Below are 25,602 nucleotides of genomic sequence, written 5' to 3' on the forward strand. Positions count from 1 at the left end.
AGAGCGGGGCCTGCCCACAGCGATGAAAGGCGACAGACGCGGAGCTCTCACCGCACCAGCTGGGGGTGGAGGGGTGCGGGAGGGTCCCAGTGCAGGAACGGAGGGGATGTAGGGGTTGTATTCTGTAGGGGTTTACCAGCTGTACGCAGCCTGCACCGGTGACCGCGCCACCGGCCGGGGAAAGAAAGCGGCACGGGCACTGCGGGGAAAGCCACGTGTGTTCTTGACAGCCCGTTCGAGCGAGGCCGAGAAGAGCACGCATGCGCACAACTCGCCCGATGGTGGGCCAGGAGCCGAAGTAGGCGAGGCGTGGGAATGCGTTTGCGCAGCATTGTTCTCCGCGCTAAAACCGTCGGAGGTCTACATCGCCATGCGCCTGCGCACTGCTGTTCCTGAGGGCTGGCGGGGCAGGGCGCAAGAGGGGGCGAGGCCTGGCGCCTGCGCAGTGCTGTGGCCGGCAGCGCGAGCGTCCCTGGTGAAGGGCTAGTGTGGTGTGGTGTGTGTCAGCGTCTCGTTCGCTGCCTGCGGCACCATGGCCAGCTACAGCGTGGAGGAGCGCGCCAACCCCAACAGCCTGGAGTACCGGCTCTTCTTCAGTGAGTGCACGGCCCTCCCGCCCCGCGCGGGGATCCCGCCCCGGGGGTCGCGAGGCGGCATAGCGTCCCGCTTGGGGGCAGCCTCCCGCCCGTGGCCGCCCCCTCACCTCCGGGGGGGCTGGGCACGGCCCCGCTGACCATATCCTGGCGGAGCTGCCTTGGCACCCCCGCCCCTAGCCGGCCCGGCTGCCGGCCTGGCGGGTTAAAGTCTGAGCGCGGCGCAGGTGGGGCTGGCCAAGGTGCCTGCTGCTGTTGCTGCAAACTAATCCCGTAATTGGCTTTTCTCTGCTTCCTGCTCCACCCAGACCTGTCCCCGGGGGAGCGACCTTTAGCCTGGCCGGGCTGCTTAGGGTGGTAACCTGGGGCGCTGGCTTAGGCGGCACCCCGCTCCCAGGGCTCAGCCTGGCACTGGCCGGGTGCAGGGGCTGGTGGGAATGGGGTCACCCATCGTGCCGGGCAGCAACGAAAGCGCTGCTACGTGTCTTGAGCAGCAGTCCTGCCAAAGTCAGCTCGCCTGGGGCAAATATTCTCCTCGTGTACTTTTTTTTAAACATAGAAGGAGTGAAAGTGAAAATCTGGGGGGAGGGAGGTATCGTCCACATTTAAATGGATGGGAGAACAGAAAGATCATGGGGGAAACTGTAGTTGCTTGTAGGTCCACGTCCCTGAGATTAGTCTTAAAGGTGCCACAGGACCCTCTGTTGCTTTTTACAGATTCAGACTAACACGGCTACCCCTCTGATACTTGGTCCCTGAGATTGTTCATCATGCACCTATCAGCTCTTCAAAATCCTTCTTTGAAGCCCTAGTTGTTCCCTCAGTGAAGTGGCTACTTCCTCTTAGTCTTGACATGACATGTCAAACTGACACCTCTGCTAATGCAATGCAATATTCTCTGCCTACATCTCCTAAATCTTCTGCCTGACTACACAGAGAGAAGTAGTTCCCAATTGTACCCACTCCTAACTTGTGATAGCTCTCAAGTAAGAACTTGTGCTGGGGGTGAAGGTGAGAACAAAATTGACTCTCTGAGTATTGCATCATCTATTTGGCTTCCTAAGTAGGTGGTTTTCCATGGCTAGGAGTAAAACTGGCCACAAATAACAGACCTGCTCTGTTCCACTTTACCAGAAGAAAATGCTTGACTTAGTACAATGTTCCCAACTCAATTTTCTGAAGGGAGATAATAGCTAAGAATCCTAGCCGGCTTCTCTAATTTAGCCATTTAAGTGACTAATCTCTTAATGGCTGTCTTAACTGAGATTATGAAACATTTTGTATCCAACACAATCTTTCTAGGAAAGTGATAATCTAGTACTGTATTGTTTAGTAGGAAGAGTTAATATCTAATATTGACCTGCTAGGATTTGAAATTTATTCCATAGAGAAAAAGCAAATACTCTGTCCATTACACTACAAAATCTCTGGGTGATACTAATTTGCAATACACCGGTATGAATAAAAGAACCCTTCCATACTTTCCGACTCATGCAATAGGAGCATGAGAGAAAATGGGGTGGGGAGTTAAAATGAGTATTGCTCAGTCAACAGTAGAAATAGCTGTCTGTTTCACATTGTCTGCATGGGAATGATCAGATTTCAAAAGTCTTGCTCTATTGAGAGGGAACCAAACAACAACCTGGTGACTCTCTTAATCTTGAGGGCAACTAGCAAAATAACTCATTTATGCTGGAATAAGTAGTAGGTCTGTAGAAAATACCAGACAACCTACAAACTGAAATTGTTAATTCTCAGATCCCTCAAAGTTCTGTTCTACGCAGCTGTAACAGCAGCACTCTTGCTGTCGTGGCTTTAAATACCAGCTGCAATTTTAAATATGAACTGTACCAGAGTGTGTGAGAGAGCAGAATGTCTACACAGCGTAGAGTGAACTTTCCAGTCCTGGTCTACACTACTACTTTATTTTTGTAGTTTTGCGAACCATTTTGTTTCAGTTTATCGTACATCAAAGATAATAGCCACTTTCTCTGAGCACTCTGACTGAGATTTAAATTGGTTACAAGCAGTCCTGGGCAGGATAGTCTTGCAAAGATCCTGAAAGAGTGCTGGGCTTGCTGAGCATAGGATTCTGGCTTCATTCCCACTCATACTCTGTCCAGTTATCTGCTAGCTGGGGCAGAAAACAGCTCAGACTTATGCCCCTGCCCCCCGGAAAATTGGTGCAGCAGTGCTAGAAGGGGGTGGAAATGTATGATAATTGTAACCTCATGCATGAGGTTAGCCAATCTTAACTAGCTAGTAGCCTTCAACAATTAATCCTAAAATATGCTGTGGAAAGGCCCTTTGCATGTGCCATATATATTGAAACCACTTTGACTTGCTGGGTGACCTATAGCACTTGGGGGGAGGAGGGAGAGTACAGGTCTTGCTTATTAAAAAGGCTTCTGTATGTAGTTATTAGGGGAGCTTTTAGGATACAGTTCCAAGACAAATTACATCTGCAGGCTAAATAAACCTTGTGGTGGTCTTAAAGTGAATCTAGACCACTTCCTATAAGATCTGGATGTTATTTGCTGCCCTTCTTCCAGCCAGTGTTTGACAATTATCGATATTTATATAATCTTGTGACAGATACAGTCACCTCCATAGGTGTCATTTGAGGTTGTCCCGTGCCATTTCCCCCACAGATTCTCTAATGTGCCACGTTCTACTTCCATTAGTCCAGGTATCTTTGTCTAACTACTTGAGGGTATTATACACCTGTGATATCAACTCCTCCTTAGAGTTTGAAATAGAATGTTTCTATCCGTTGGTTCTTTTAAACTGCGCTGAGATTAGGGAGATAGACACAGCAGCATAATCATGCCTTACTTGGAGAAGGTATGTCTTGTTACTTCCTTCATGTAGTCACAACCCTCTATTTAAAAAGAAAAATCCTTTAAAATATTATTTGTGCAAATATTAAGGTGAGCTCTGCAAACTAGTGATGGCTGTTTTTTAATAAATCTTCTCTTGTGCTGTATTTCTGGAGGAAACATGGGGAGTTTTATAAGACCTCTGTTGCAGTAATGGAACTGTAACTAAGGCTGTGTCTACACTACTGCAATAAGTCGACCTACGCTACGCAACTCCAGCTACGTGAGTTGCGACGTACCTTAGGTCGAGTTACCGCGGGGCCTATACCACAGGGGCCGACGGGAGAGACTCTCCTGTTGACGTACCTTACTTTTCTCATTGGGGGTAGAGTACGGGGGTCAACTGGAGAGCGATCTGCTGTTGATTTGGTGGGTCTTCACTAGACCTGCTAAATCGACTGCCAGTGGATCAATCTCAGAGTGTAGACCTGCCCATAGTAACACTACATCTCTGACACTAGCTTCACCGTTACTATTTCAGGACACAGTCAACATCTTCTAAGCTAGGCATTTGAATAAAGCCAACTTTATAGCCGTAGTAGTTTTTTATTAAATTGTTTTCATTGGTGCTAATTCATCTTTATTTACTAGCTTAATATGTTGTTCTTTCAGAAAATGATAAAGGAGAATACATTTCACCATTCCATGATATTCCAATATATCCAGTTGCTGGCAAGGTAATGTATATGGCTATATTAAGCAGGTTCTTAGCTACCCACTATGAGAACTTACTTATTAGAAATCTATTCCCTCCAGATAGTATTGGTTTCTCCTTTCAGTGCATCTGTGTGGTAAATAACTATGCAACATAAACTATGACGGTAGTTGGCCTCTGGCCAAACAGTGCAACTGCAATCTCTCTGACTGAGCAAACTGGGTTAGGTGGAATCTTACATCATGCTCTTCTTTTCTCTGGTGATAAGGGAAATTCAGTACAAACTTAGTTGTAAAATGTACCTTGGAACTAGTAAATAACTTCTGGTGCCAAGCCACTGAGGCAACTTTATTAACTTAGACATGTGAAATAATATTGTTACTAGTCTTATTAACTGGAAATGGTTGGCTTCATGGATGGGAGCTACAAAAAATGTATACTTTTCTAAGAATGCTAATGCAGAAGAATTTGAAAATTGATGGCTTAGGCCCTAATACTGTGAACAGCAACCTGTGAGCAGAATCCTTATGTAAAGCTCCACTGAAATTGTTGTATGTCTTCATTGTATCGTTCTGAAGCGCTGCTTAGTTTTGGGGCTAAATTCATAGCAGTATTAGGGCTGCTTTGTGTCACTTTCCCAATGAAGATCTGTCATAATTCCAGTTTAACCAGCTACTAAAGTAACCTCCCAGTGTATGGTCAAATCATCAGGTTGCACAGAACCATTGCAGTAGCTCCTATAAAACTATCCTGCTCTGAGAGGAGTGTGGCTGAGGAATCCCTGCATTCTCTATGATCCATGGGTGCCGTAACAAGTCCTTAGGGTTGTTGGCAGCTCCTGCAACTTAAAATGGTGGCTCCAACTTGCTCTCAAGGTCTGGCCCAACTGCACTTTTTCTGCACACCCCACCCTTAACTTTTTTGAATGGCAGCTCAGGACCTTGGGAATGATTTGTTGTGTGGAAGGAATTTTTCATTGTATTTCCCCTCCCCACCCCCACCCCCGAAATAAGGGTTTTTTTGTACCTCTTCTGGTAATTTTGTCCAAACGTTGTTCTAGTTCAGAATTGGCAAAGCTTGTGCTGTGGTGATCGGAGTAGCGTAAGACTCTCGTCAATTACATCTGGAGAACTGACCTTTTTTTAAAGTCTCTCAAGCCCCTTGAGCTGCTGTGGTACTTCCACTGACATCCATGAGAGTGCTGAATATGGGTCAAACTCTGTAGCAGAGTTGAAGGTATTTCTGGACTCCGCATTTCAAAATGATTTCTGACAAATTGTGAAATGGCATCAAGTTATGCAATGTCAATACTTGATCAAGATGTTGGCTTCAAATACAAATCTGTGTCACAGGGATGTCTCTTTCCCCTTCCCTCTTTTTTTAAACTCATTCCTCCTCCCCCCTCAGGTACTATTTCTAATCTCCTATTATGCAAAGTAATTTGTGGAGGTCAGTCTTACAAAGAGGACCTATAGATGGGAGTAGGGTTGTCTGTGCTGCCTTAACTACTTTTTGTAGAGAGCTGGCTGGGTCATATACTATTTTCATTTCCACTTGCTATTAGTATTAAAATGTATAGTTTTAAAAAATAGATGAATTATCTAAATCACTTAGAAAAGTTAGATGCCTGCAAGTCACCAGGGCCTGATGAAATGCATCCTAGAATACTCAAGGAGCTAATAGAGGAGGTATCTGAGCCTCTAGCTATTATCTTTGGAAAATCATGGGAGACGGGAGAGATTCCAGAAGACTGGAAAAGGGCAAATATAGTGCCCATGTATAAAAAGGGAAATAAAAACAACCTAGGAAACTACAGACCAGTTAGTTTAACTTCTGTGCCAGGGAAGATAATGGAGCAAGTAATTAAGGAAATCATCCGCAAACACTTGGAAGGTGGTAAGGTGATAGGGAACAGCCAGCATGGATTTGTGAAGAACAAATCATGTCAAACCAATCTGATAGCTTTCTTTGATAGGATAACGAGCCTTGTGGATAAATGTGAAGCTGTGGATGTGGTATACCTAGACTTTAGTAAGGCATTTGATACGGTCTCGCATGATATTCTTATCGATAAACTAGGCAAATACAATTTAGATGGGGCTACTATAAGGTGGGTGCATAACTGGCTGGATAACCGTACTCAGAGTTGTTATTAATGGTTCCCAATCCTGCTGGAAAGGCATAACGAGTGGGGTACCGCAGGGGTCTGTTCTGGGACCGGCTCTGTTCAATATCTTCATCAACGACTTAGATATTGGCATAGAAAGTACGCTTATTAAGTTTGCGGATGTTACCAAACTGGGAGGGATTGCAACTGCTTTGGAGGACAGGGTCATAATTCAAAATGATCTGGACAAATTGGAGAAATGGTCTGAGTTAAACAGGATGAAGTTTAACAAAGACAAATGCAAAGTGCTCCACTTAGGAAGGAAAAATCAGTTTCACACATACAGAATGGGAAGAGACTGTCTAGGAAGGAGTACGGCAGAAAGGGATCTAGGGGTTATAGTGGACCACAAGCTAAATATGAGTCAACAGTGTGATGCTGTTGCAAAAAAAGCAAACATGATTCTGGGATGTATTAACAGGTGTGTTGTGAGCAAGACGCGAGAAGTCATTCTTCCGCTCTACTCTGCTCTGGTTAGGCCTCAGCTGGAGTATTGTGTCCAGTTCTGGGCACCGCATTTTAAAAAAGATGTGGAGAAATTGGAAAGGGTCCAGAGAAGAGCAACAAGAATGATTAAAGGTCTTGAGAACATGACCTATGAAGGAAGGCTGAAAGAATTGGGTTTGTTTAGTTTGGAAAAGAGAAGACTGAGAGGGGACATGATAGCAGTTTTCAGGTATTTAAAAGGGTGTCATAAGGAGGAGGGAGAAACTTGTTCACCTTTAGCCTCTAAGGATAGAACAAGAAGCAATGGGTTTAAACAGCAGCAAGGGAGGTCTAGGTTGGACATTAAGAAAAAGTTCCTGTCAGGGTGGTTAAACACTGGAATAAATTGCCTAGGGAGGTTGTGGAATCTCCATCTCTGGAGATATTTAGGAGTAGGTTAGATAAATGTCTATCAGGGATGGTCTAGACAGTATTTGGTCCTGCCATGCGGGCAGGGGACTGGACTCGATGACCTCTCGAGGTCCCTTCCAGTCCTAGAATCTATGAATCTGTTAAGATGTTGCACACGCTAAAATAAAAAGCTCAGTCTATGCACCAGTCTTTGGCACCCTCTGCATTCCTCCTTCCTCAGTCTAGGAAAGGCAGTTCTCTGCTATTTCAGTGGACCACCGCATATGCACATCAAAACCTCAAGTTTAGTAAAGGGAAGCTGGAAAACTGTGTGTGACTACAGCGAGTGAAAGCTGCCCAACCTCTCCTTAGATTGTTGTGTTCTGCCTATGGGCTTCCTCTCCATGAAAATTTCCTCTGACATATGGTTTGAGGAAGTAGTGCGCATTTGCGGGGAGTGGGTTAGTATAACCGCATTCTGAGGGTGGTAAGAGAAGAGGCAAGAGCCCAGAAGATCAGGCAGGTGCATGGTCCGCTAGCTAGCGCTTGCTTTTTACAGTAAACCTTCCTGTTAAAAATATCTTTTCTGACTTATCAGAATTATACCAATAAAGTAGATACAGACAAACATTTTGGAAGTATTCCATCTATTGACCGGGGAGTTATTGATATAAAGGGAAGATGGGTTGAAACAAAAACTTTTAAGTTTCCAGTAGAGTGTGCAAGACCTCGTATGAGCAGAACCAAGATACTTTCAAGACCTTTGTGGTGTGTAAGTTTATGTATAACTTGGGGAGGGTGTTAAGGGGCAGCATTTAGCTGGGTTGTAGGGAGAAGACACTTTCAAGTTAAGGCCACTCACAAAGAACCATATGCCAAATGTGTTGGAGAGCAGTCGGCTTGCCCATCAACTTGTGAAAAAGCAACTTCCAAAAACACATTTCTGGAATGTAACTTAGACTAATAAAATACAATGAAAGTTATACTCTCATTCTCCCCAATCTTTCTTGAACTAGTTAAAAACAAAAATTGGAGCAGCGGGATGGGTGTCTATGGAGCAGTGCCTATCAGCTTCAGGATTTGGAGTATTACCCACTAACTGCCAATCTCAGATTGATAAGCAAGCAGCACACTACATCAGTGTCTGGGAGTGTGCGTACAAAAAGTCACTGGAGAGAAACAAGTGTGATTAATGTTGTACACAACTACACAATGCAGTGTTGACTGTGTTACTTTTCTTTGTATTGCAGGGCTATCTCAGGGAACTTTCCTGGTTACTCTGCTGGTTTGGTAGCTGCTTTGTTAGGGAGTCCAGCTTAGGGCAAAAGGTTACATTACACTGTCTCTAGCTCTTAATCCTGGTATTTTTAAGATCTTGAGAGGATTGTAAAGTGTTTTTCAGTCTAAGATTTGAGATGTGCTAAACCTATCTGTACATGGGCCTAATATTCAAATGTGAATTCACTATCTTAATGTATTAATCATGCCTTCTAAACCATGTCAAACTCATCCACTTAATTTCCCAAATATGAACTAGCTTCTACATATACACAAGTTTCGAGAAGTTGCCTTTTCTTGAATTTAGCTAATACCCTTCAACCTCCTCTCCCACCCTTCAAAAGTTGTTTATTTCCATACACTTAAGCACTGATTGAACAATCACACCTTCCCTACTCTGTTCTGATCCACTGCATTTTCCACACTAATGGATCTTTCTCTCTCCCTCCTTAATAGAGCAATGCACAAACACTACTGGAGCTCTGAACCCAGAGAAAAGAGCCCCTAATATTGAAAGAGTAGGTGTAGTAAACTGAAACTGGAGAACATGTAACATTGACTGCAAACCATCAGTCATCCAACTATGGTGAAATGCAGGTGCAAGGGATTTAGCATCTCTGATATAACTGTTCTGAAACACTAATGCTGCTTAACCTGAGGATTAGATAAACCAATGGTTGATATGGAGCCAGGAGCTGCAGGTGCTCAGCACTTTGAGGGGGGAAAAAAACAAGCCAATCTTATTTGTGGAGGAGGCCTTTTTTTTTTTTTTAGATACAAAAGCTCTGACCTCTGGAGGAAGAAATGACTACTATGGGACTTTCAGAAAAAGTACTCTGTTGGTCTAATTCTCTTCTTGGTGGAAGTTTCTTGCCAAGTCCCACCCATAGTCTCAGTACTACAAGAGACTGTTCTATACAGTAGAACCTCAGAGTTACAAACTGACTGGTCAACCACACACCTCATTTGGAACCAGAAGTATGTAATCAGGCAGCAAGAGACCCCCCTCCTCCCCTCCCCGCAAAAAGCAAATACAGTACAGTACTGTGTTGAACTATTTTTTAAGGAAAAGTTTAAAAAAATTTTTTTGACAAGGTAAGGAAACTGTTTCTGTGCTTGTTTCATTTAAATTAAGGTGGTTAAAGCAGAATTTTTTTCTGCATAATAGAAAGTTTCAAAGCTATATTAAGCCAACTTTTGAAAGAACAAGCATAACGTTTTGTTCAGTGTTACGAACAACATCCATTCCTGAGATGCTCATAACTCTGAGGTTCTACTGTATTCCTGACACTCCTTGCACGTACTCCATTAAATGTGCCTGAGCTATAGATAGGCATTCTGTATTGCAGTAATACAAACTCCACCCTGACTAAAAAAAACAACCAGCGATCTCTGAGATGTTCTGACCATTGTCCCTTCCACTATAAAGATGGCCCATCAGAAGCATTTTTTCTTAGAACTGCCTCGATTATATTCATCCTGCAAATGAAAAATGAAACCTTTTAGTGTCATGGATCTGCTTATGCTTTCTTTGGTCTCCATTTTGTTTCTCACTAGAAACTCACGTGAGATACTTCTTGCTATATGTTTAATAAAAAACGATTTTAAACTGGTATACTAGTGTCATGGGTTATGTTGCTGAAAAGATGCCTGTTACACCAATAGTGTAAAAATACCTACTGTCAAAATATAACGTACCCTTAATGCTGGGCTTGCACGGAGGAGGAACTTTAGTCTGAATGTTGAACACTTTACTGTTGACACTTAAAATCCTGCTGCTCAGTCAGTTATCAAGATATAACAAAATTCTCACTTGTTGGACACAGCAAAATGTGTTAGAACTTTAAAAAACTTGCTGCTTTTGATTAGTTTGTGCTTCCTTTAGAATATGGGGATGTACTTCTCATTTCAGAGAGATTTTGCTGATCTGCTTCTTGCTCATTTCAGAATGTGTTCAACATGATTGTGGAAGTACCTCGATGGACAAATGCAAAGATGGAGGTAAGTGGAAGATAAAATCCATAACTGGAGGTCTGGCTGCTTCTAGTTCTTAAATCTCTGGCACTGCTGAATTCTGTGTGGCTTTTTTGAAAGAAAAAAAGTAGTCTAATGTAGTACAACACATTGTTCTAGAACAAGCAGAAGAAAGCCAAGTTAACAGATCTAAATGTAAAACTTTGGTAACTAGCTTTATTATGTATTAATACTGAAGTAAGCAAAATATCATAAAACTTAAAGCTCTGACCAGTGTTGATGTCTCAGTTTAGGTAGAACAGTTGCAAAGCACACTTGGCTGTATAAAAAGAAATTGCAGAGTATGACCAGTTTTCATAAAACTTAAATCAAAGTTCTACTGTCATTAACTGCTAAATGAACTAGTAACATTGTAATAGTTGGCCAGGATCACTCCTGTGTGAGGTGCAGCCTTCAGTCCAAGACCCAGGTGTTGGTGGAGCTTTAAGACTCTTGCTTGATGCCCCAGATGCCTAGCGGAAGAGACTTTCTCCAGGAAAGGGATTAGTTTGGTCCATACTTCTTGGGTACTGGAATGGCTGCAGGCTATATAACCATAATTTGAGAAGTATGGGTTTGGGTATTAGGAGGAATCGTATATTTTGGAGGGCTTCCACATTCCAGCTTATCTGAATACCTCCCTTGGGAGTAGCCTTCCCTTTATCTCTGGCCCCTGACTAGTTGGATCACTGAGGGAGAGCCTGTATCCTAATAGCTACAATCTGTAATGTATCTTAATCTCCAAGTAAGGGTCTCATTCCAAATAGGACTGGTTTGGATATCATTTTAAGCAACTCTTCCAGAGGCAAAATTTACCCATGATGTCTATAGTATTTATTTTTACTGGCGAACCCAGGCCAAGACTTTCTATGAAAAAGAGGAAAAAAAAGCCTCTAGGCATATTTTGGCATTTGCCTGTGTGACCAAACTTTCAAAGGTACTGAATCCAACAGCTTTTGTTGGCTTTGAAGGGAATTGATGGGTTCTCAGCACCCTTACATAAGCAGTCAGGTTTTCAGATTAGATTCAGATTTCTAATTTTGAACATTTGGGATCAGGGTAACTAAATGGTCATTGTTTTAGTTAGGTAAAATACATGCAGGTAACTACATTTGTCTGTTTCAGATTGCAACAAAGGATCCTCTAAACCCAATTAAACAAGATGTGAAGAAAGGAAAGCTGCGTTATGTTGCTAATGTATTTCCTCACAAGGGCTATATCTGGAATTACGGTGCTATCCCACAGGTATTGTATTGTACATATATCTTTTTCTTGCAGTGGAAACTAGATACTAGCCACACAAACACAATCCTGAACATATTTATGTATTTTAAAAAAATGTGAATGCTAGTATGCTAAGAAAACAAGATTTGCTTAATCTATTCAGACTGAAACTGAAATAGCAAATGCTAATGAGGGGAAATATTAGTCAGTAGTGACACTGACAGAATCTCAAGAGGAAGGTAAGTATGCAAATCATGTTGTAAACAAGCTAACAAAAATATAAACTTGCAGCAAAATACCAACGTAGAATAAAACTGGCTTTATACCAGTAATAAAATGTCAGTTAAGCTACAAGGACCCCTACCACCTATCAATTCAGTTGAACAGCAGTCTTCAGAAATTAGTAGTAGGTCGATACTCTTAACTGAAGAATGTTGCTACATAAGAATGAATGTTTTAGACATTTGGTAAGTACTCTCTGATGGGAGTGATTCTGTGCCCATGTGTAAGTGTCAGACCCCTGCTGCTTCATCTAATGGTCTGACTTGGATTTCAGTTGCCAGACAAATTCTTCTTAAAAGCAGCCTGTCAGGAGATCCTACACTCAGTTGTGTACAGACAATGAAAAATCATGAAGAGAGTCATTAATGTGTACATTACTTGAAAATGCTTTAGGATCCTATGGCTAATTATACTAAAATCACCTTAGACAAGATGCATTATTAATACTTGCATTCTACTGGGCTTCACATTTGTAATTTGAACAGTCCCGGCCTTTTCTAGAAATAGGCTTTCTATTTAGTATAAATAAACTAGGTTTTTAGTTAATGTTGTAGCTAACAAAACACATTGTATGGCAACCTGTACAGAATGGATCTCTTCCATACCCTTCTCTGAACTTTGTCCACACACTGCCCTTAAATTCAAACAAATTTTCCATCTTCAAAGAAATGGGTGGACAAATTTGGCTGCCTGCCTGCAAGCATAAAGATGTAAATAATGCCGTTACAAATTCCTTATTTTAAAAGGACTATCTTAACACTGATCTTACTTGTCTCTTAATTATCCTGCTAACCTTCTGTATCCTCCCCTCTGACCTAGGAGGAAGTCAGGTCAGTTCTGATAACGAGAAGTAGTTGGAAAAAAATAGTCAGAGGAAGTGAGCTTGCAACTTATCCTGATCTAGAAATCCCAGATCCATGGACAAAGTAAACAGGCTATCTTAAAATTGATAAAGTGTAAACAAATGTAAAAAGTGAAAACTTCCTAACCAGCAATCAGAACGGACTTTCTTCCCACTGAAACCCAATGGAGAAACATCCCATCTTAATTAAGCTTCTTCACTAGAAAACTGCTGCCTGCATGAAAAACTCAGAGCCATCCATTCATGTAAACTTTGAATCTCCGGGATTCTCCTCTTTTTAAAAGTTTAAAAATCTCTTTCTCATACGTAGACATGGGAACATCCAGGACATAAAGATGAAAATACTGGCTACTATGGAGATAATGATCCAATTGATGTGTGTGAAATTGGAAGCAAGGTAATGTGCTATCTTACAAAGGATGTTTATTTCTTAGAACTGTAATCTGTTAAATTAACTGACTCCAGAGACTACTTAACTTCTACTTCTGGGTCTTTTATTAAGAACTTGGCTTCTCTTAATGCTGCCACGGAGACTTCTGGTGCTGAAATGTAATGAATTTTAATTCCCCAAATTCAAGTTATTCAGGCAAAAGTTCAAGTTAATGGCTACCCAGTGGTGTGATTTACATTAGTTTCCAGCCATTCAGTCTTTTGTATTGATCCTCTTACTGAACTTGTTTTGAATGTTAACTTTTTACTGAATTGTAATTTGTCTTATGTTGCACATCTCATAGCACATTGGTAGAGATAATTAATACATTTTATGTAATTAGGTGTGCTCAAGAGGAGAAGTAATTAAAGTGAAAGTTCTGGGCACACTGGCACTGATTGATGAGGGGGAGACAGACTGGAAAGTAATAGCAATCAATATTGAAGACCCTGAAGCAGCCAACTATAACAGTAAGTAGCAAGGAGGAAGGCATTGTTTTGGCTTTTTACTTACCCAACTGGCGGTTTTGAACAGAATGTTCCTTCATACTAGAAAAATCTGCATTTAAAATCCATAGAGCTAGATTTTAGCCAGCGTCTGCATAGGGCCTTGGCAAAGCAAGGTGAACACAACCCCCTTTCTCACTCCTATCCTGCTTCCTGTGCCAAGGGATCTACATATTCCTAGAAGTGGCGCTGGCCTAGGCAGCAGAAGGGTGCACTGGATCAGCACAGTACTTTATCACCTCTGCTGGTAGAGGTCGCTTGGAAGCTTCCAGTGGGAGCTGGTTACCCTTGTGCAGCCAAAACCCTGAGGGAAGGTGAGAGTGGAAACTCTGCTGAGGGTGAATTGCATACACAGCACTTATAAGATTTTGCTGGCACAATTTGCACCTCTGAGTAACAGCTGGCTTGATTGGGTCCATGCAGCTAAGTGAGCATGAGGTATCTGACAAAACACATCTAAGTTCTCCACTCAAGTTTCTCCTGACTAAAGGTCAGAATTCCTTCTGCCCCTTCTCCCCTGAAAATCAGAAAAGATTCCAGTAAAATAACTTGGGCTAATCTGACCTATTAAAGGTTATCAATAAACTATCTTTGGAAAAATAACTCTTCTATGCTTTTGACAGGTGGATATACTGTGAGGATCAACCATCCTCAAATCTGACTTCTTGCCCTCTCAAATGAACTTGTTTCTTGGCTTTTTAGCATAAACTTGGGCAGGGAGGTAAATCTTGTTCTTCTCAGATATCTAAAATCCACTCTATCTTAAATTGACTTATAGCAGCATAGCCAAACTTGTCCCTAACAAATGACTTCTCATGAGAGCTAGGCATACACTGTCTAGGAGATGTTTCAGGTCTTGTACTGTAGCCAACAATCATAATGCTTACTTTCCTCAGTAGTGCCAGACTCAAAGGTGGTCTGGACAAAAGAATATTATACGTATTGCATAGACTAGTTTAAGACTGCACCTATTTGCATGATAAAGAAGAGTTTTTTTCCCCCCCTCCTGTTAGATATTGATGATGTCAGAAAGATGAAACCTGGATACCTAGAAGCTACAGTGGATTGGTTTAGAAGGTACAAGGTACCGGATGGGAAGCCAGAAAACCAGTTTGCATTTAATGGAGAATTTAAAGACCGGGTAATGTAACCGCTTCTTCATTATCTGTAGAACCAATCTGATTGTCCAAAAAGCACATTACAGTTGAGGAACAATAGTCTGTACATTAAGAGTGAGGCACATATTGCATACTTAAATGCTAGTGTGACTGCAAAACTGAAGTTTCACTTGAAAACCTAAGCCACTTGACTAAGCTTTATTTTATCTACAGTAATAGAAATCACTGATTTATATCTCTTCTAGCTCTCTCCAACCCCATCTTCATTTTGCTTGCTCGCAGAAACCTTACATCCTAAGGTGCAATGCACCTGTTGAACACCCCCAGCTGTTGGAAACCACACACAAAATAGGTGTATCCCTCTACAGGAGGATCACTCCAGAACACTGGACCTTCTGGCATACAACCAGCACAGTAACTCCCATGCCTTTCTATTGGCATGTAGAGCTTAGCCAGAACAAAAGGGGCATGACTGGGGCTTCCCTCTATCTCACTGATCTTTTCCTTTTCCTCCCTCCCCCACCTTAGTCTTGGCCTGTTAGAGCCCCCTAGCAGGTGACAGAAGCACACAGGTAGCCCATGAAGACTGGGTGGTGAGCTTGTGTACATACCTTTCTCCTTCAGACGTGTTGTCCTAATTTGCTATAGCCAAGGAGCTGACTTACCTCTTCTAAGTTACTGTATGGTCGTACATATATTCCAAAATTCTTACCGATTTCCTCAGGGTGTAAGGGTTTTGTTTTGATAGTATCCCTCTTTCCAATTATTTCTAACTAGCGAAACAAGAATTTTAAAAAATAATCTTTTAACCATATTCACTAAGCATTTCACTTGTCTTTGACTATAACCATTGCATTACTAGTTTCACTTTCTGGATCATATGCTAGAAAAGGATTCTTGTGTGTCAGGCTACACATGAGTCTAAAAAATACAATATTTTGAATTTAAATGTTTGTGTAAAAGAAAAAATGTTAAAACAATTTTTGCCTAAAAATTATTTGGAAATGTCCCCTTCCTTTAAATATTCAGTAAATGTTTCCAAAAACTGACCAATGTCCCGGCTCCTCTACATAGCTATAGTTATTTTTTCCTGTCCCACCCATCCTCTTAGATACAAAGTACGGCAACATCTAAGAGTTTGCTTAAACTAGGGTTGGAGGATAGAGGTTAGGTCAGGTTAAGCCAACAATGTTAGCGAACATCAACCTCTTTCACTAACATAGACGCTCTGTTAGTGAGAGGGGAAATTGGTCTTATGGTAAAGGTACTGGACTGAGATCAGAGTTCAGTTCCTCTGTGTGCCATACACCTACGATGTGGCCTTCAGCATCTTAATTCCTTCTTAAAATAGAAATTTTATAATCCCCCATTTTGTCTGTGAAGGTGTTTGGGGCAAGCACTGTGTCTTACTAGGAATCCGTACAGTACCCAGCACAAAGGGGCCCTAATCTTACTTAGCAGCTCAAGCTGTTACTATAATACTAATCGTGACAGAGGGCAAAATAATAGTAGAGATACTTAGTTGTTTATAGCAAGAAAATTTGCTCTCCTAAAATATCTACTGTAAACATTAGGCTCTGCCGGTTCCTATCTAAATGACAGAATGGGGGATCATTAGAGTATTTGCCAGTAATATGGAATTTATTTTTTTTTAATTTTAGGACTTTGCAATTAACATCATCAAAAGCACTCATGAACACTGGACAGCTCTAGTATTTAAAAAAACAGATGGAGGAGAAATCAATTGGTAGGTTACAACTCCTCTGTTACACTGCTTTTTTTATTAAAAATTCTCAGCAAATGGGAGTAAACAGAAGAAGTCTTTATTAGGGGTTTAAAAAGGGCTCCAGAGGTGATCCCGGGAATTACAGGCCTGTAAGCCTGACTTCAGTACCGGGCAGACTGGTTGAAACTATAATCAAGAACAGTATTGTCAGACATAGATCAGTGGTCTTTTTTGATCGCGGACCCCATCAGTAAAAAATTTTTGAGCACACACCCCCTGCTGCGCCGAAGCCAAAAAAAAACCCCTCAGACTCCCACCCAAACTGCCGAAGCAAAAAAAAAAAAAAACCTGCTCTTCCCGCCGCGCACCCCCAAGGATCCTCTTGTGTGCACCCCACTTTGGAGACCACTGATATAGATGAACATAATTTGTGGAGGAAGAGGCAACATGGTTTTAGTAAAGGGAAATCATGCCTCACCAATCTATTAGAATTCTTTGAGGGGGTCAACAAGCATGTGGACCAAGGGGATCCAGTGGATATAGTGTACTTAGATTTTCAGAGAGCCTTTGACAAGCATGGGGCGGGAGTCGCTAGCTGGAGGATTCTCTGTGACTTGAAGTCCTTAAATCACAGGATTTGGGGACTTCAACAGCTGAGTTAAGGGAAAGGGGGTGGGTCAGCTTTTGTGGCCTGCATCATGCGGGAGGTCAGACTAGATGATCATAAAGGTCCCTTCTGACCTTAAAGTCTATGAGTCCCTCACCAAAGGCTCTTATGCAAAGTAAGCTGCCACAGAATAAGAGGGAAGTGCTCTCATGGACTGGTAACTGGTTAAAAGATAGGAAACAAAGGGTAGGTATAAATGGCCAGTTTTCAGAATGGAGAGAGGTAAATAGTGGTGTCCCCCAGGGGTCTGTTCTGGGACCAGTCCTATTCAACATATTCATAAATGATCTGGAAAAAGGGGTAAACAGTGAGGTGGCAAAATTTGCAGATGATACAAAATTACTAAAGATAGTTAAGATCCAGGCAGACTGCAAAGAGCTACAAAAGGATCTCTCAAAACTGGGTGACCGGGCAACAAAATGCCAGATGAAATTGCATTTATCAACATTAAAAGTAATGCACATTGGAAAGCATAATCCAATAAACTATACATATAAAATGCTGGGGTCTAAATTAGCTGTGACCACTCAAGAAAAAGATCTTGGAGCCATAGTGGATAGTTCTCTGAAAACATCCACTCAATGTGCAGTGGCAGTCAAACAAGCGAACAGAATGCTGGGAATAATTAAGAAAGAGAGAGATAATAGGACAGAAAATATCATATTGCCTCTATATAAATCCATCGTATGCCCACTTCTTGAATACTGTGTGCAGATGTGATCGCCCATCTCAAAAAAGATTCATTGGAATTGGAAAAGGTTCAGAAAAGAGCAACAAAAATGATTAGGGGTATGGAACGGCTTCTGCATGAGGAGAGATTAATAAGACTGAGACTTTTCAGCTTGGAAAAGAGACACCTAAGAGGAGAGATGATTAAGGTTTATAAAATCATGACTGGTGTAGAGAAAGTAGATAAGGAAGTGTTGTATATTACTACTCCTAACACAAGAACTAGAGGTCGCCAAATGAAATTAATAGGCAGCAGGTTTAAAACAAATAAAAGGAAGTATTTCTTCACACAGCGCAGTCAGCCTGTGGAACTCCTTGCCAGAGGATGTTGTGAAGGCCAAGACCATAACAGGGTTCAAAAAAGAACTAGATAAATTAATGGAGGATAAGTCTATCAATGGCTATTAGCCAAGATGGGCAGGAATGGTGTCCTTAGCTTCTGTTTGCCAGAAGCTGGGAATGAGCGACAGGGGATGGATCACTTGATGATTACCTGTTTTGTTCATTCCCTCTGGGGCACCTGGCACTGGCCACTGTCGGAAGACAGGATACTGGGCTAGATGGACCTTCAGTCTGACCCAGTAAGGCCGTTCTTATGTTACTCTAGTGTTAGCAACTTACTCTGTAGCTTGTTCAAAAACTGAGCCTTCAGCCTGTTTTTTTTTTTTTTTTTTTTTTTAAATGGGCAACCTTAACACCTTTAATGCTGTTGTCTAATACTTTTGGGGAAAGAACTTCGCTCTCACAATTCACCTTTCTCTTCTAGTGCAAATACAACTGTGTCAGACAGCTCCTTTTGTATTAGTCAAGAATCTGCTAAAGCTACTGTGGAAGCAGTAAGTACAAATAGATTTGGGTATCTTTATTTTTTAATAACACCTGGTGTCTGTGATTATAAAGAAAAGACCAAAGGAGTTTAGGCAGTACACTAAAAAAACACTTTTTCCCTGTAGGAGCAGCTTGTTGTACTGGCTAAAATCACTCTGGATGGCCAAACTAAGCATGAACTTTTTAGTAAGCAGAGGTGCATGGGTGTACAGAAACTCAAACACCTTTTTCAGTGTTTCTACTTGCCCGACTCATCTGGGGATGGAATCTCTCTTGAAACATTGTTCTACCTGGAGCAAAGTACTTTTTTTTGTATCAACTCATGTAAATGACTTGAAGTTAAAATGTATAAAGAACTTTTTGAAAATTAATACCTAAGACATAACATGAGCTTCAGTTTTTAAAGTATAGGCTATCCTTTGCCATCAGAATGCATGATATTTGCAACGGAATGACTCCCAAAGGACTGATTCCTTGAGAATATTTCCTGTCAAATGCATTGTCTGACATCTAATGTGTACTGCATTAATCAAAACTTCTAAATAGGTGAGGAATTCAAGTACTTCAGAATATTTGGCTATACCTGTAAGTCTGGAGTACCACAATATTTGGCAATTTCTAATAGAAGTGATGCAAAAAATTGTGAATGGATAGGTCATGGAAAAAATCCTTTCGATGTTAAAATAATTCTGATCAGAAGCAGAGGCCAGTTATAAATAGATGAAGAAATAAACCTGTTTAACTTACTCTGGTTTCTAAAAGTGTCATGTTATAGCTGTGTCAGAACTACCTGGTAAAATTCTGAGGCTAGAACACTTCATTAGGTTGTGGACTGGAATTGTCACCAGCCACAATACTTTTCCGTCTTATCACTAGGAAAGCAAATACTCCTTGGGAAATATTAAACCTTGAATCCAAAACTAATTCTAAATGTCCTTTGCTCTTGGTTTTTTTTGGAATCCAGTATTGGGACATAAAATAGCTATGGCTGCAGAAAGACAATAGCCTATTATCTCCTTGCCTTTGTAGGGGTAGATACGTCTAGTGCAGAATGCCACCAAAAAATAGCTGGCTTGATTACTTCCATATTATCTAGAAGCTGTGCTGATTTACAGAATACTGACAATATATAGCTGTGTTCTTCATCACCCATAGTTCTCCAATATTGGTGGTATGAATCTCTCCATATTCATATAGTCTGGATTTTAAATCTAGTTTAGTAAAGAGAGGGCTTTGTGAACACCCAGAAGCACAGCAGTCTCCAGATCTTAATAGATTCCATAATCATAAGCCATTAATGCACTTCTTACTTATCAGGTACCACCTTGTGGAACTGCCAATACAATACCACCTGAAGGTAAGCCTTAAAACCTACATCTCATTCCAAAGTGACTTTAAGAAGTGTTAAGAGATATTCTATAGGAAAATATTTGCAGTCAATTTTTAAGTATGATAACATTTTTTTAAAAGCATTGGAAATAAACTAAAAGCTTTATTTAGAACTCTAGATTTTGTAAGTAACACTGTTTAAAAATGTCTGAACAACTTTTCCACTGTGTTAACTCCTAATTTTGTACATGTGAAGATGCTGCAGCAACTGCTGTTTGAATAGCTTTAACAAGAAGAGAGGAAGGAATACTGAGATTAGTAGGTTTCTTGAGCTTTAGGAAAAGCACTCCAGAGGACTGAAAGCATAGTGAATGCAGCAGAACGCACACCTCTCTACTTTATGCAAAAAAAAAAAAAAAAGTGAAAGGGGAAGATTTTACAGTAGTCGTGTAACATATATTCATTAATAGTGCGATGTATAAGTGAGCTGAAAAAAGAGGCTTGATTTCACACCCCCAGGAGCCAGAAGTAACAAAAACCAGACAAGTTGCCAGAACAGCAATACTCTCTCTTGTCAGTTTCTAAAGCATTTGTTACTGTGTGACTGGTTCATTAAAGATACAAGCATATTCAATGAGGCAAAAGCATTTTTAAACTTGTAATTGGATATTCCTAGTAACATTAAATGGGTTCACTGATTGATGCCAGTACTGAAGCAGCTGTCACAACTATAAGCATTCTTTGGTCATCCATCCTTTTTTTTTTTTTCTATATATGATGCTATAACATGTCTGTAATCTTAGAATCTTGAGGCTGCTAGCACCAATGCAGTCCTAGAGTAAGTCTGTTACTAAAACCTTTTCACAGATTGCCTTACTTCAGGAGTTGTGGGATCATAACTATGTAATAAAGAGAAATGCCTGAAATGAGCTGCCATCTTGAAGCCCCATCACCCCATAAAGGGATCAGTCTCCACAAAAAACTTTTTTGGGGTAATGCTCCCAACTCCATGGCTCAGGATTCATTGAAATCTAAGAGCCCTTTTTGCACCATTGTCTAATCAGTGGGTAATAAAAATGGCTGCCTTGTTGCCAAGGAAGGTCTAGTGTAGTAATTAAGTTCTAAAGTAACAAGTATGAAGTTTGCTTAAGAAGGGGGAAACACAGATTAAACTTTCTTGTTAACAAACGGCTTGGCTACACTTGCAGATGTAGAGCGCTGGGAGTTAAAACCAGCCTTCAGAGACAGCAGCAGGGAAAACACTGCTGTGTGTTTACACTGTCAGCTGCAAGAGCAGTGGCGTGGCATTAGCAGCTCTTGCAACGCCACAGTGCATTCTGGTAGCTATCCCAGCGTGCAACTGGCTGCAGTGTGCTTTTTCAAATGGGGTGTGTGTGTGGAGTGTGACGGAGTGTATTGTGTGTATGTGGGGGGCGGAGAGTGTCAGCATGCTGTCTTGTAAGTTCAGATGGCAGCAGACCCCCCTCCCTCCCCACCCCGATGCACAAAAGCCGCAGCAGCATTCCACAGTAATGGTTTGCTTTGTGTCCTGGAGCAGATAAGCATGCCGGCTGTCAGAAACGGAGCTTTGAAAGGGGATACTTGCATGTCTGCAGCCGAGTTCTAAACAATGACCAAAGTGGCCACCTGACTTCAGGGGATTATGGGATGTTTCCGGAGGCCAATCACAGCGCAGTAATGCAACATGTCCTCCACACTGACACCCGGGGCGTTTCACCCAGGGTGCAGCAAGCTTTATGCTTCTTGTGGAGGTGGATTACCAGGAGTGCTCCAGCTGCAGAGTCCAGGAGCTCTAAGTGCTTTGCCTGTGGACACCTCAGGAGTTAGAGTGCCTGGGGCTGATTTAAAGCGCTCTAACTTGCAAGTGTAGCTAAGCCCTTAGTTTGGAGAGAGTACTAGTGTGATAAATGAAGTGGGGGTAGCTCCCTTTGATGGACAGCCAGCCAGCTAGCTGTGAAATTCATCTTGGTGGCTGTTCTTTACTTGCTTTACCTGTAAAGGGTTAAAAAGTCCCCCATTAAAGAAAAAAAGTGGGCACCTGACCAAAAGAGCCAATGGGAAGGCTAGAACTTTTTAAAATTGGGAAAGAAACTTTCCCTTTGTCTGTTGGTCTCTCTGGGCTGAAGAGACAGGGCTGCAGGAATACTGTGTAAAGTTTGAACCAGATATAAAAATCATCAGATCATATCTAGAACTACTTTTAACAACCCAAATATGTAAGTAAATTAGAAATGTTTTGGAAGACGCAATTAGGTTTATTTCTGTTTATTTTTTTTTTAAGGCTTGTGAACTTCTCTGTGCTAACCCAGATGCTTTTGTTTGCTTATAACCTTTAAGGTAACCCCCAAGAAAGCTGTTTTGGGTGTTTAATTTAAGTTTCTTTCCCAATTTAAAAAAGTTCTAGCCTTTCTATTGGCTCTTTTGGTCAAGTGCCCACTTTTTTTCTTTACCTGGGGGACTTTTTAACCCTTTACAGGTAAAGCAAGTAGAGAACAGCTACCAAGAGGGATTTTACAGCTAGCTGGTTGGCTGGGTGTCCATCAAAGGGAGCTGCTACCTCCTCTCTGACCCCCTCCCGCCTTTTCATTTATCACAGCTAGTCAGGAACTCTTCTGGAATTTTTAAGTATTTAGTACTGCCCTAGAGCTTGTGCAGAATGCTTGATCTGCACTATTGTGTAAAAACATTAAAGTACAGTGACCGCAAACATCAGGGTGGCTTAGTTAATTTTAAGGCTGTATTGTTACTGTTCTAATTGCTTCTCTACTTAGCAATACTGATAAAATGCCAAAAAGAGTCTTGCTCTCATTCTAGTTAATAGCAAAGCTTCCACTGACTGCAGTGGGAGCAGAAGCAGTTTCAAAATCACATTTGACAGTCCAGGGTTGAGGAAATTTAGTAAAGTTTGAAAGAATTGGTTGGTAAGTAACTCCTAATAGCCTCAGGCAGATAACACTGGGTCCACAAACTCTTCTGTAGAAATATTAATGGTCTGTGGGGTCCTGGAGAATTTGAACTAAATGTACAATGATAACTCTAAATGTACAATGATAACTGAATTTAAACCTTTTTTTCTCTTATTTCCCCCCCCCCCTTTTTCTGACTACAGTGGACAAGTGGTTCTATGACCAGAAAAATTAAGACCTAAAGGTTGAAATGCCTACATTTCTCCTACCAGAAAGCCCTAAGCGGGGGGTGGGGAGGAACGAGAAATACTAGCTTACAGTTCCACAGGAAAAAATGGTCTTATCATAGGTAACTTATTATAACAGAATTGCATATCTACCAATGATGTCATGTTCAAGATGTACCAAAGACATGTGGAGACTAAAAGCAATCATTTTGTAAAAGAGCAGCTTCACGTGTCTTAATATGTATCTTTATACATCATGACAGTAGTTGTTCAACTCAATTGTGTACAGAATACTTGATGGGTGTTCACTGTCTGTTAGTACGAAATAAAAATTATTTTGCTGAAATTCATTCTGTGGATTCCTGTCTCCTCCTCCTCTCCTCTCCCAGTATTCTGTCTAAACACAAAGCTAGTCTGCTGAATCAAATAAGCCTTTAAAAACAAATTTCTTCTATCAAGAGACAAAGATTGCATATGTTCATCTTGTGCTTCACAGCACAAAGATTCTGTGGAGGAGGGACCTGACTCTTAATTTCAGTGATTGTACAAATGTGGTGTCTCTGCTTGAAAAATGCAAATACCTAGGCACTCAGGTTAGCAGTACTCAACTGCCATGGCAGTTTTTAATTACAAACCACTTACTCCTGTGCATCAGCTAGACCTTAAAGCACAGAAACCTTTGCTTGAGTATATTAACTTACACAAATTTAAACAACTCTAAGTGCTGTTGTTGCAAGTAATTTAATATTACTAAAACTGAACAGTTAGCAGAAAATTCTATTTACTTCATACCGGGGTGGATACAAACTGATTTAAAAAACAAATCTAACTTGATTTAAATACATTTTGATACTCTTTTATTTAAATAGAGGTTTGTTTGTTTTTAAATAAACCTATTTAAAATTCTGAAACTGACAACCTATGTTAAGGTTTAAACCAGGGGTCTCAAACTCAATTTACCTTAGGGCCAGTGCCAGTCCTCAAATCCTACCAGTGAGCCAATGTCATTCATGCTGCCCAGAACCCACCCCCCAAAAACTCCGCCCCCCCACCTGCCTAAGGCTCTGGGACGGAGTTTGGGTGGGGGAGTATCAGAGGGGTAGTCTTGTTAGTCTGGATCTGTAAAAAGCAACAGAGTCCTGTGGCACCTTATAGATTAACAGACGTATTGGAGCATAAGCTTTCGTGGGTGAATACCCACTTCATCAGACGTATGGGTGGGGTAGGAGGTCTGCATAGGGGATTGGGGTGCAGACTCTGGGAGGGAGTTTGGGTGCAGAAGGGGTGAGAGGTTGGGCTCTAGGAGGGAGCTTGGGTGGGGGAGGGGCTCTGGGATGCAGGCTTTGGGATGGAGTTTGGGGGCTGGGGCTGGGGTGCAGACTGGGAGGGGGTGTGTAGAGAGGGGGTGGAGGGTGCCACTTACGTGGGGCTGCAAGGCAGGGTGGGCCAGGGGGCCTCCACAAGCTTCTGCTCCCAGGCACCGCCCCAACAGCATCCCATTGGCCTGCCCCTGGGCTGCAGGGAGGGGCCAGCAGTCACTGGAGTGAGCAGGCAGATGTACTGCCTGGGCTCCTGAGGGGGGAGTGCCCTGGGGTGGCAGGTGGGACCACAGAAGAGACCCGGCCCCAAAACTGCTGGTGCCCCACAGGCCACATTGGGGAGGCTTGTGAGCCGCAGATGGCCTGCGGGCCGGGAGTTTGAGACCACTGGTTTAAACTATTAAAATATGTATAGATACTTAGTAATACATTTTTGTGGCTAAACTTTTTTTAAAAAGTCAAACCTCTGAACTGGTGGCTAAGTACTTGGAACCAGAGTTTGAAGTACTAAATCAATGTTTGATGGCAGGAGCTTCTGCAACTGCAGAGAGATTCTCTTTGGTTTATTCAAGTAGCTCAGCTCAATGACTAGTTTATTGCCTCCTTAACTTTGAATGGGGAGTTGAAAGTGCAGAAAACCTTGTTTTCCTATTCCCATCTCTGAATAAAAACTAGTGTGAGGAGGAGATTTACTATTTCTAAAATCTTGAAGGACATTGTTTCCAGTCACCATCAGTTCAATACACTAACTATAAATAATATTTCCTTTGTTTTTAATAAATCACTTAGTTTTATATGCAAAGTCTATTTTGATTACTTTCTTCTTACGTATCAGCACATTTAAGAATTGTAACTAATAAACAGTTTTAAAATGCTGTTTTATGCATTTAATTGAATTTGAGTTTTCATCCAAACAAAGTTTGACACAAATCTTGTAGTAAAAATGAATCAATCCTTTTCTAAAATAATAAAAATGTAAATTAAGAATCTGAATACATTTTAAGCT

At 41.5% G+C, this 25,602-nt stretch overlaps 1 protein-coding gene across 1 annotated transcript; it reads left to right on the forward strand.

Moving 5' to 3' along the window:
• On the forward strand, positions 1–23,623 carry PPA1 (inorganic pyrophosphatase 1). Its single transcript, XM_005281855.5, has 11 exons — positions 1–596; positions 4,085–4,149; positions 10,357–10,410; positions 11,548–11,667; positions 13,101–13,187; positions 13,564–13,690; positions 14,740–14,867; positions 16,506–16,591; positions 18,733–18,802; positions 20,112–20,151; positions 23,254–23,623. The coding sequence occupies exons 1-11, from the start codon at positions 533–535 to the stop codon at positions 23,283–23,285; spliced, it is 873 nt and encodes a 290-aa protein (XP_005281912.1). The 5' UTR covers positions 1–532; the 3' UTR covers positions 23,286–23,623.
• Positions 23,624–25,602: the final 1,979 nt, after the last annotated feature.

The sequence above is a fragment of the Chrysemys picta genome, chromosome 7 (genome assembly GCF_011386835.1).
Source record: "Chrysemys picta bellii isolate R12L10 chromosome 7, ASM1138683v2, whole genome shotgun sequence".
Lineage (NCBI taxonomy): Eukaryota > Metazoa > Chordata > Testudines > Emydidae > Chrysemys > Chrysemys picta.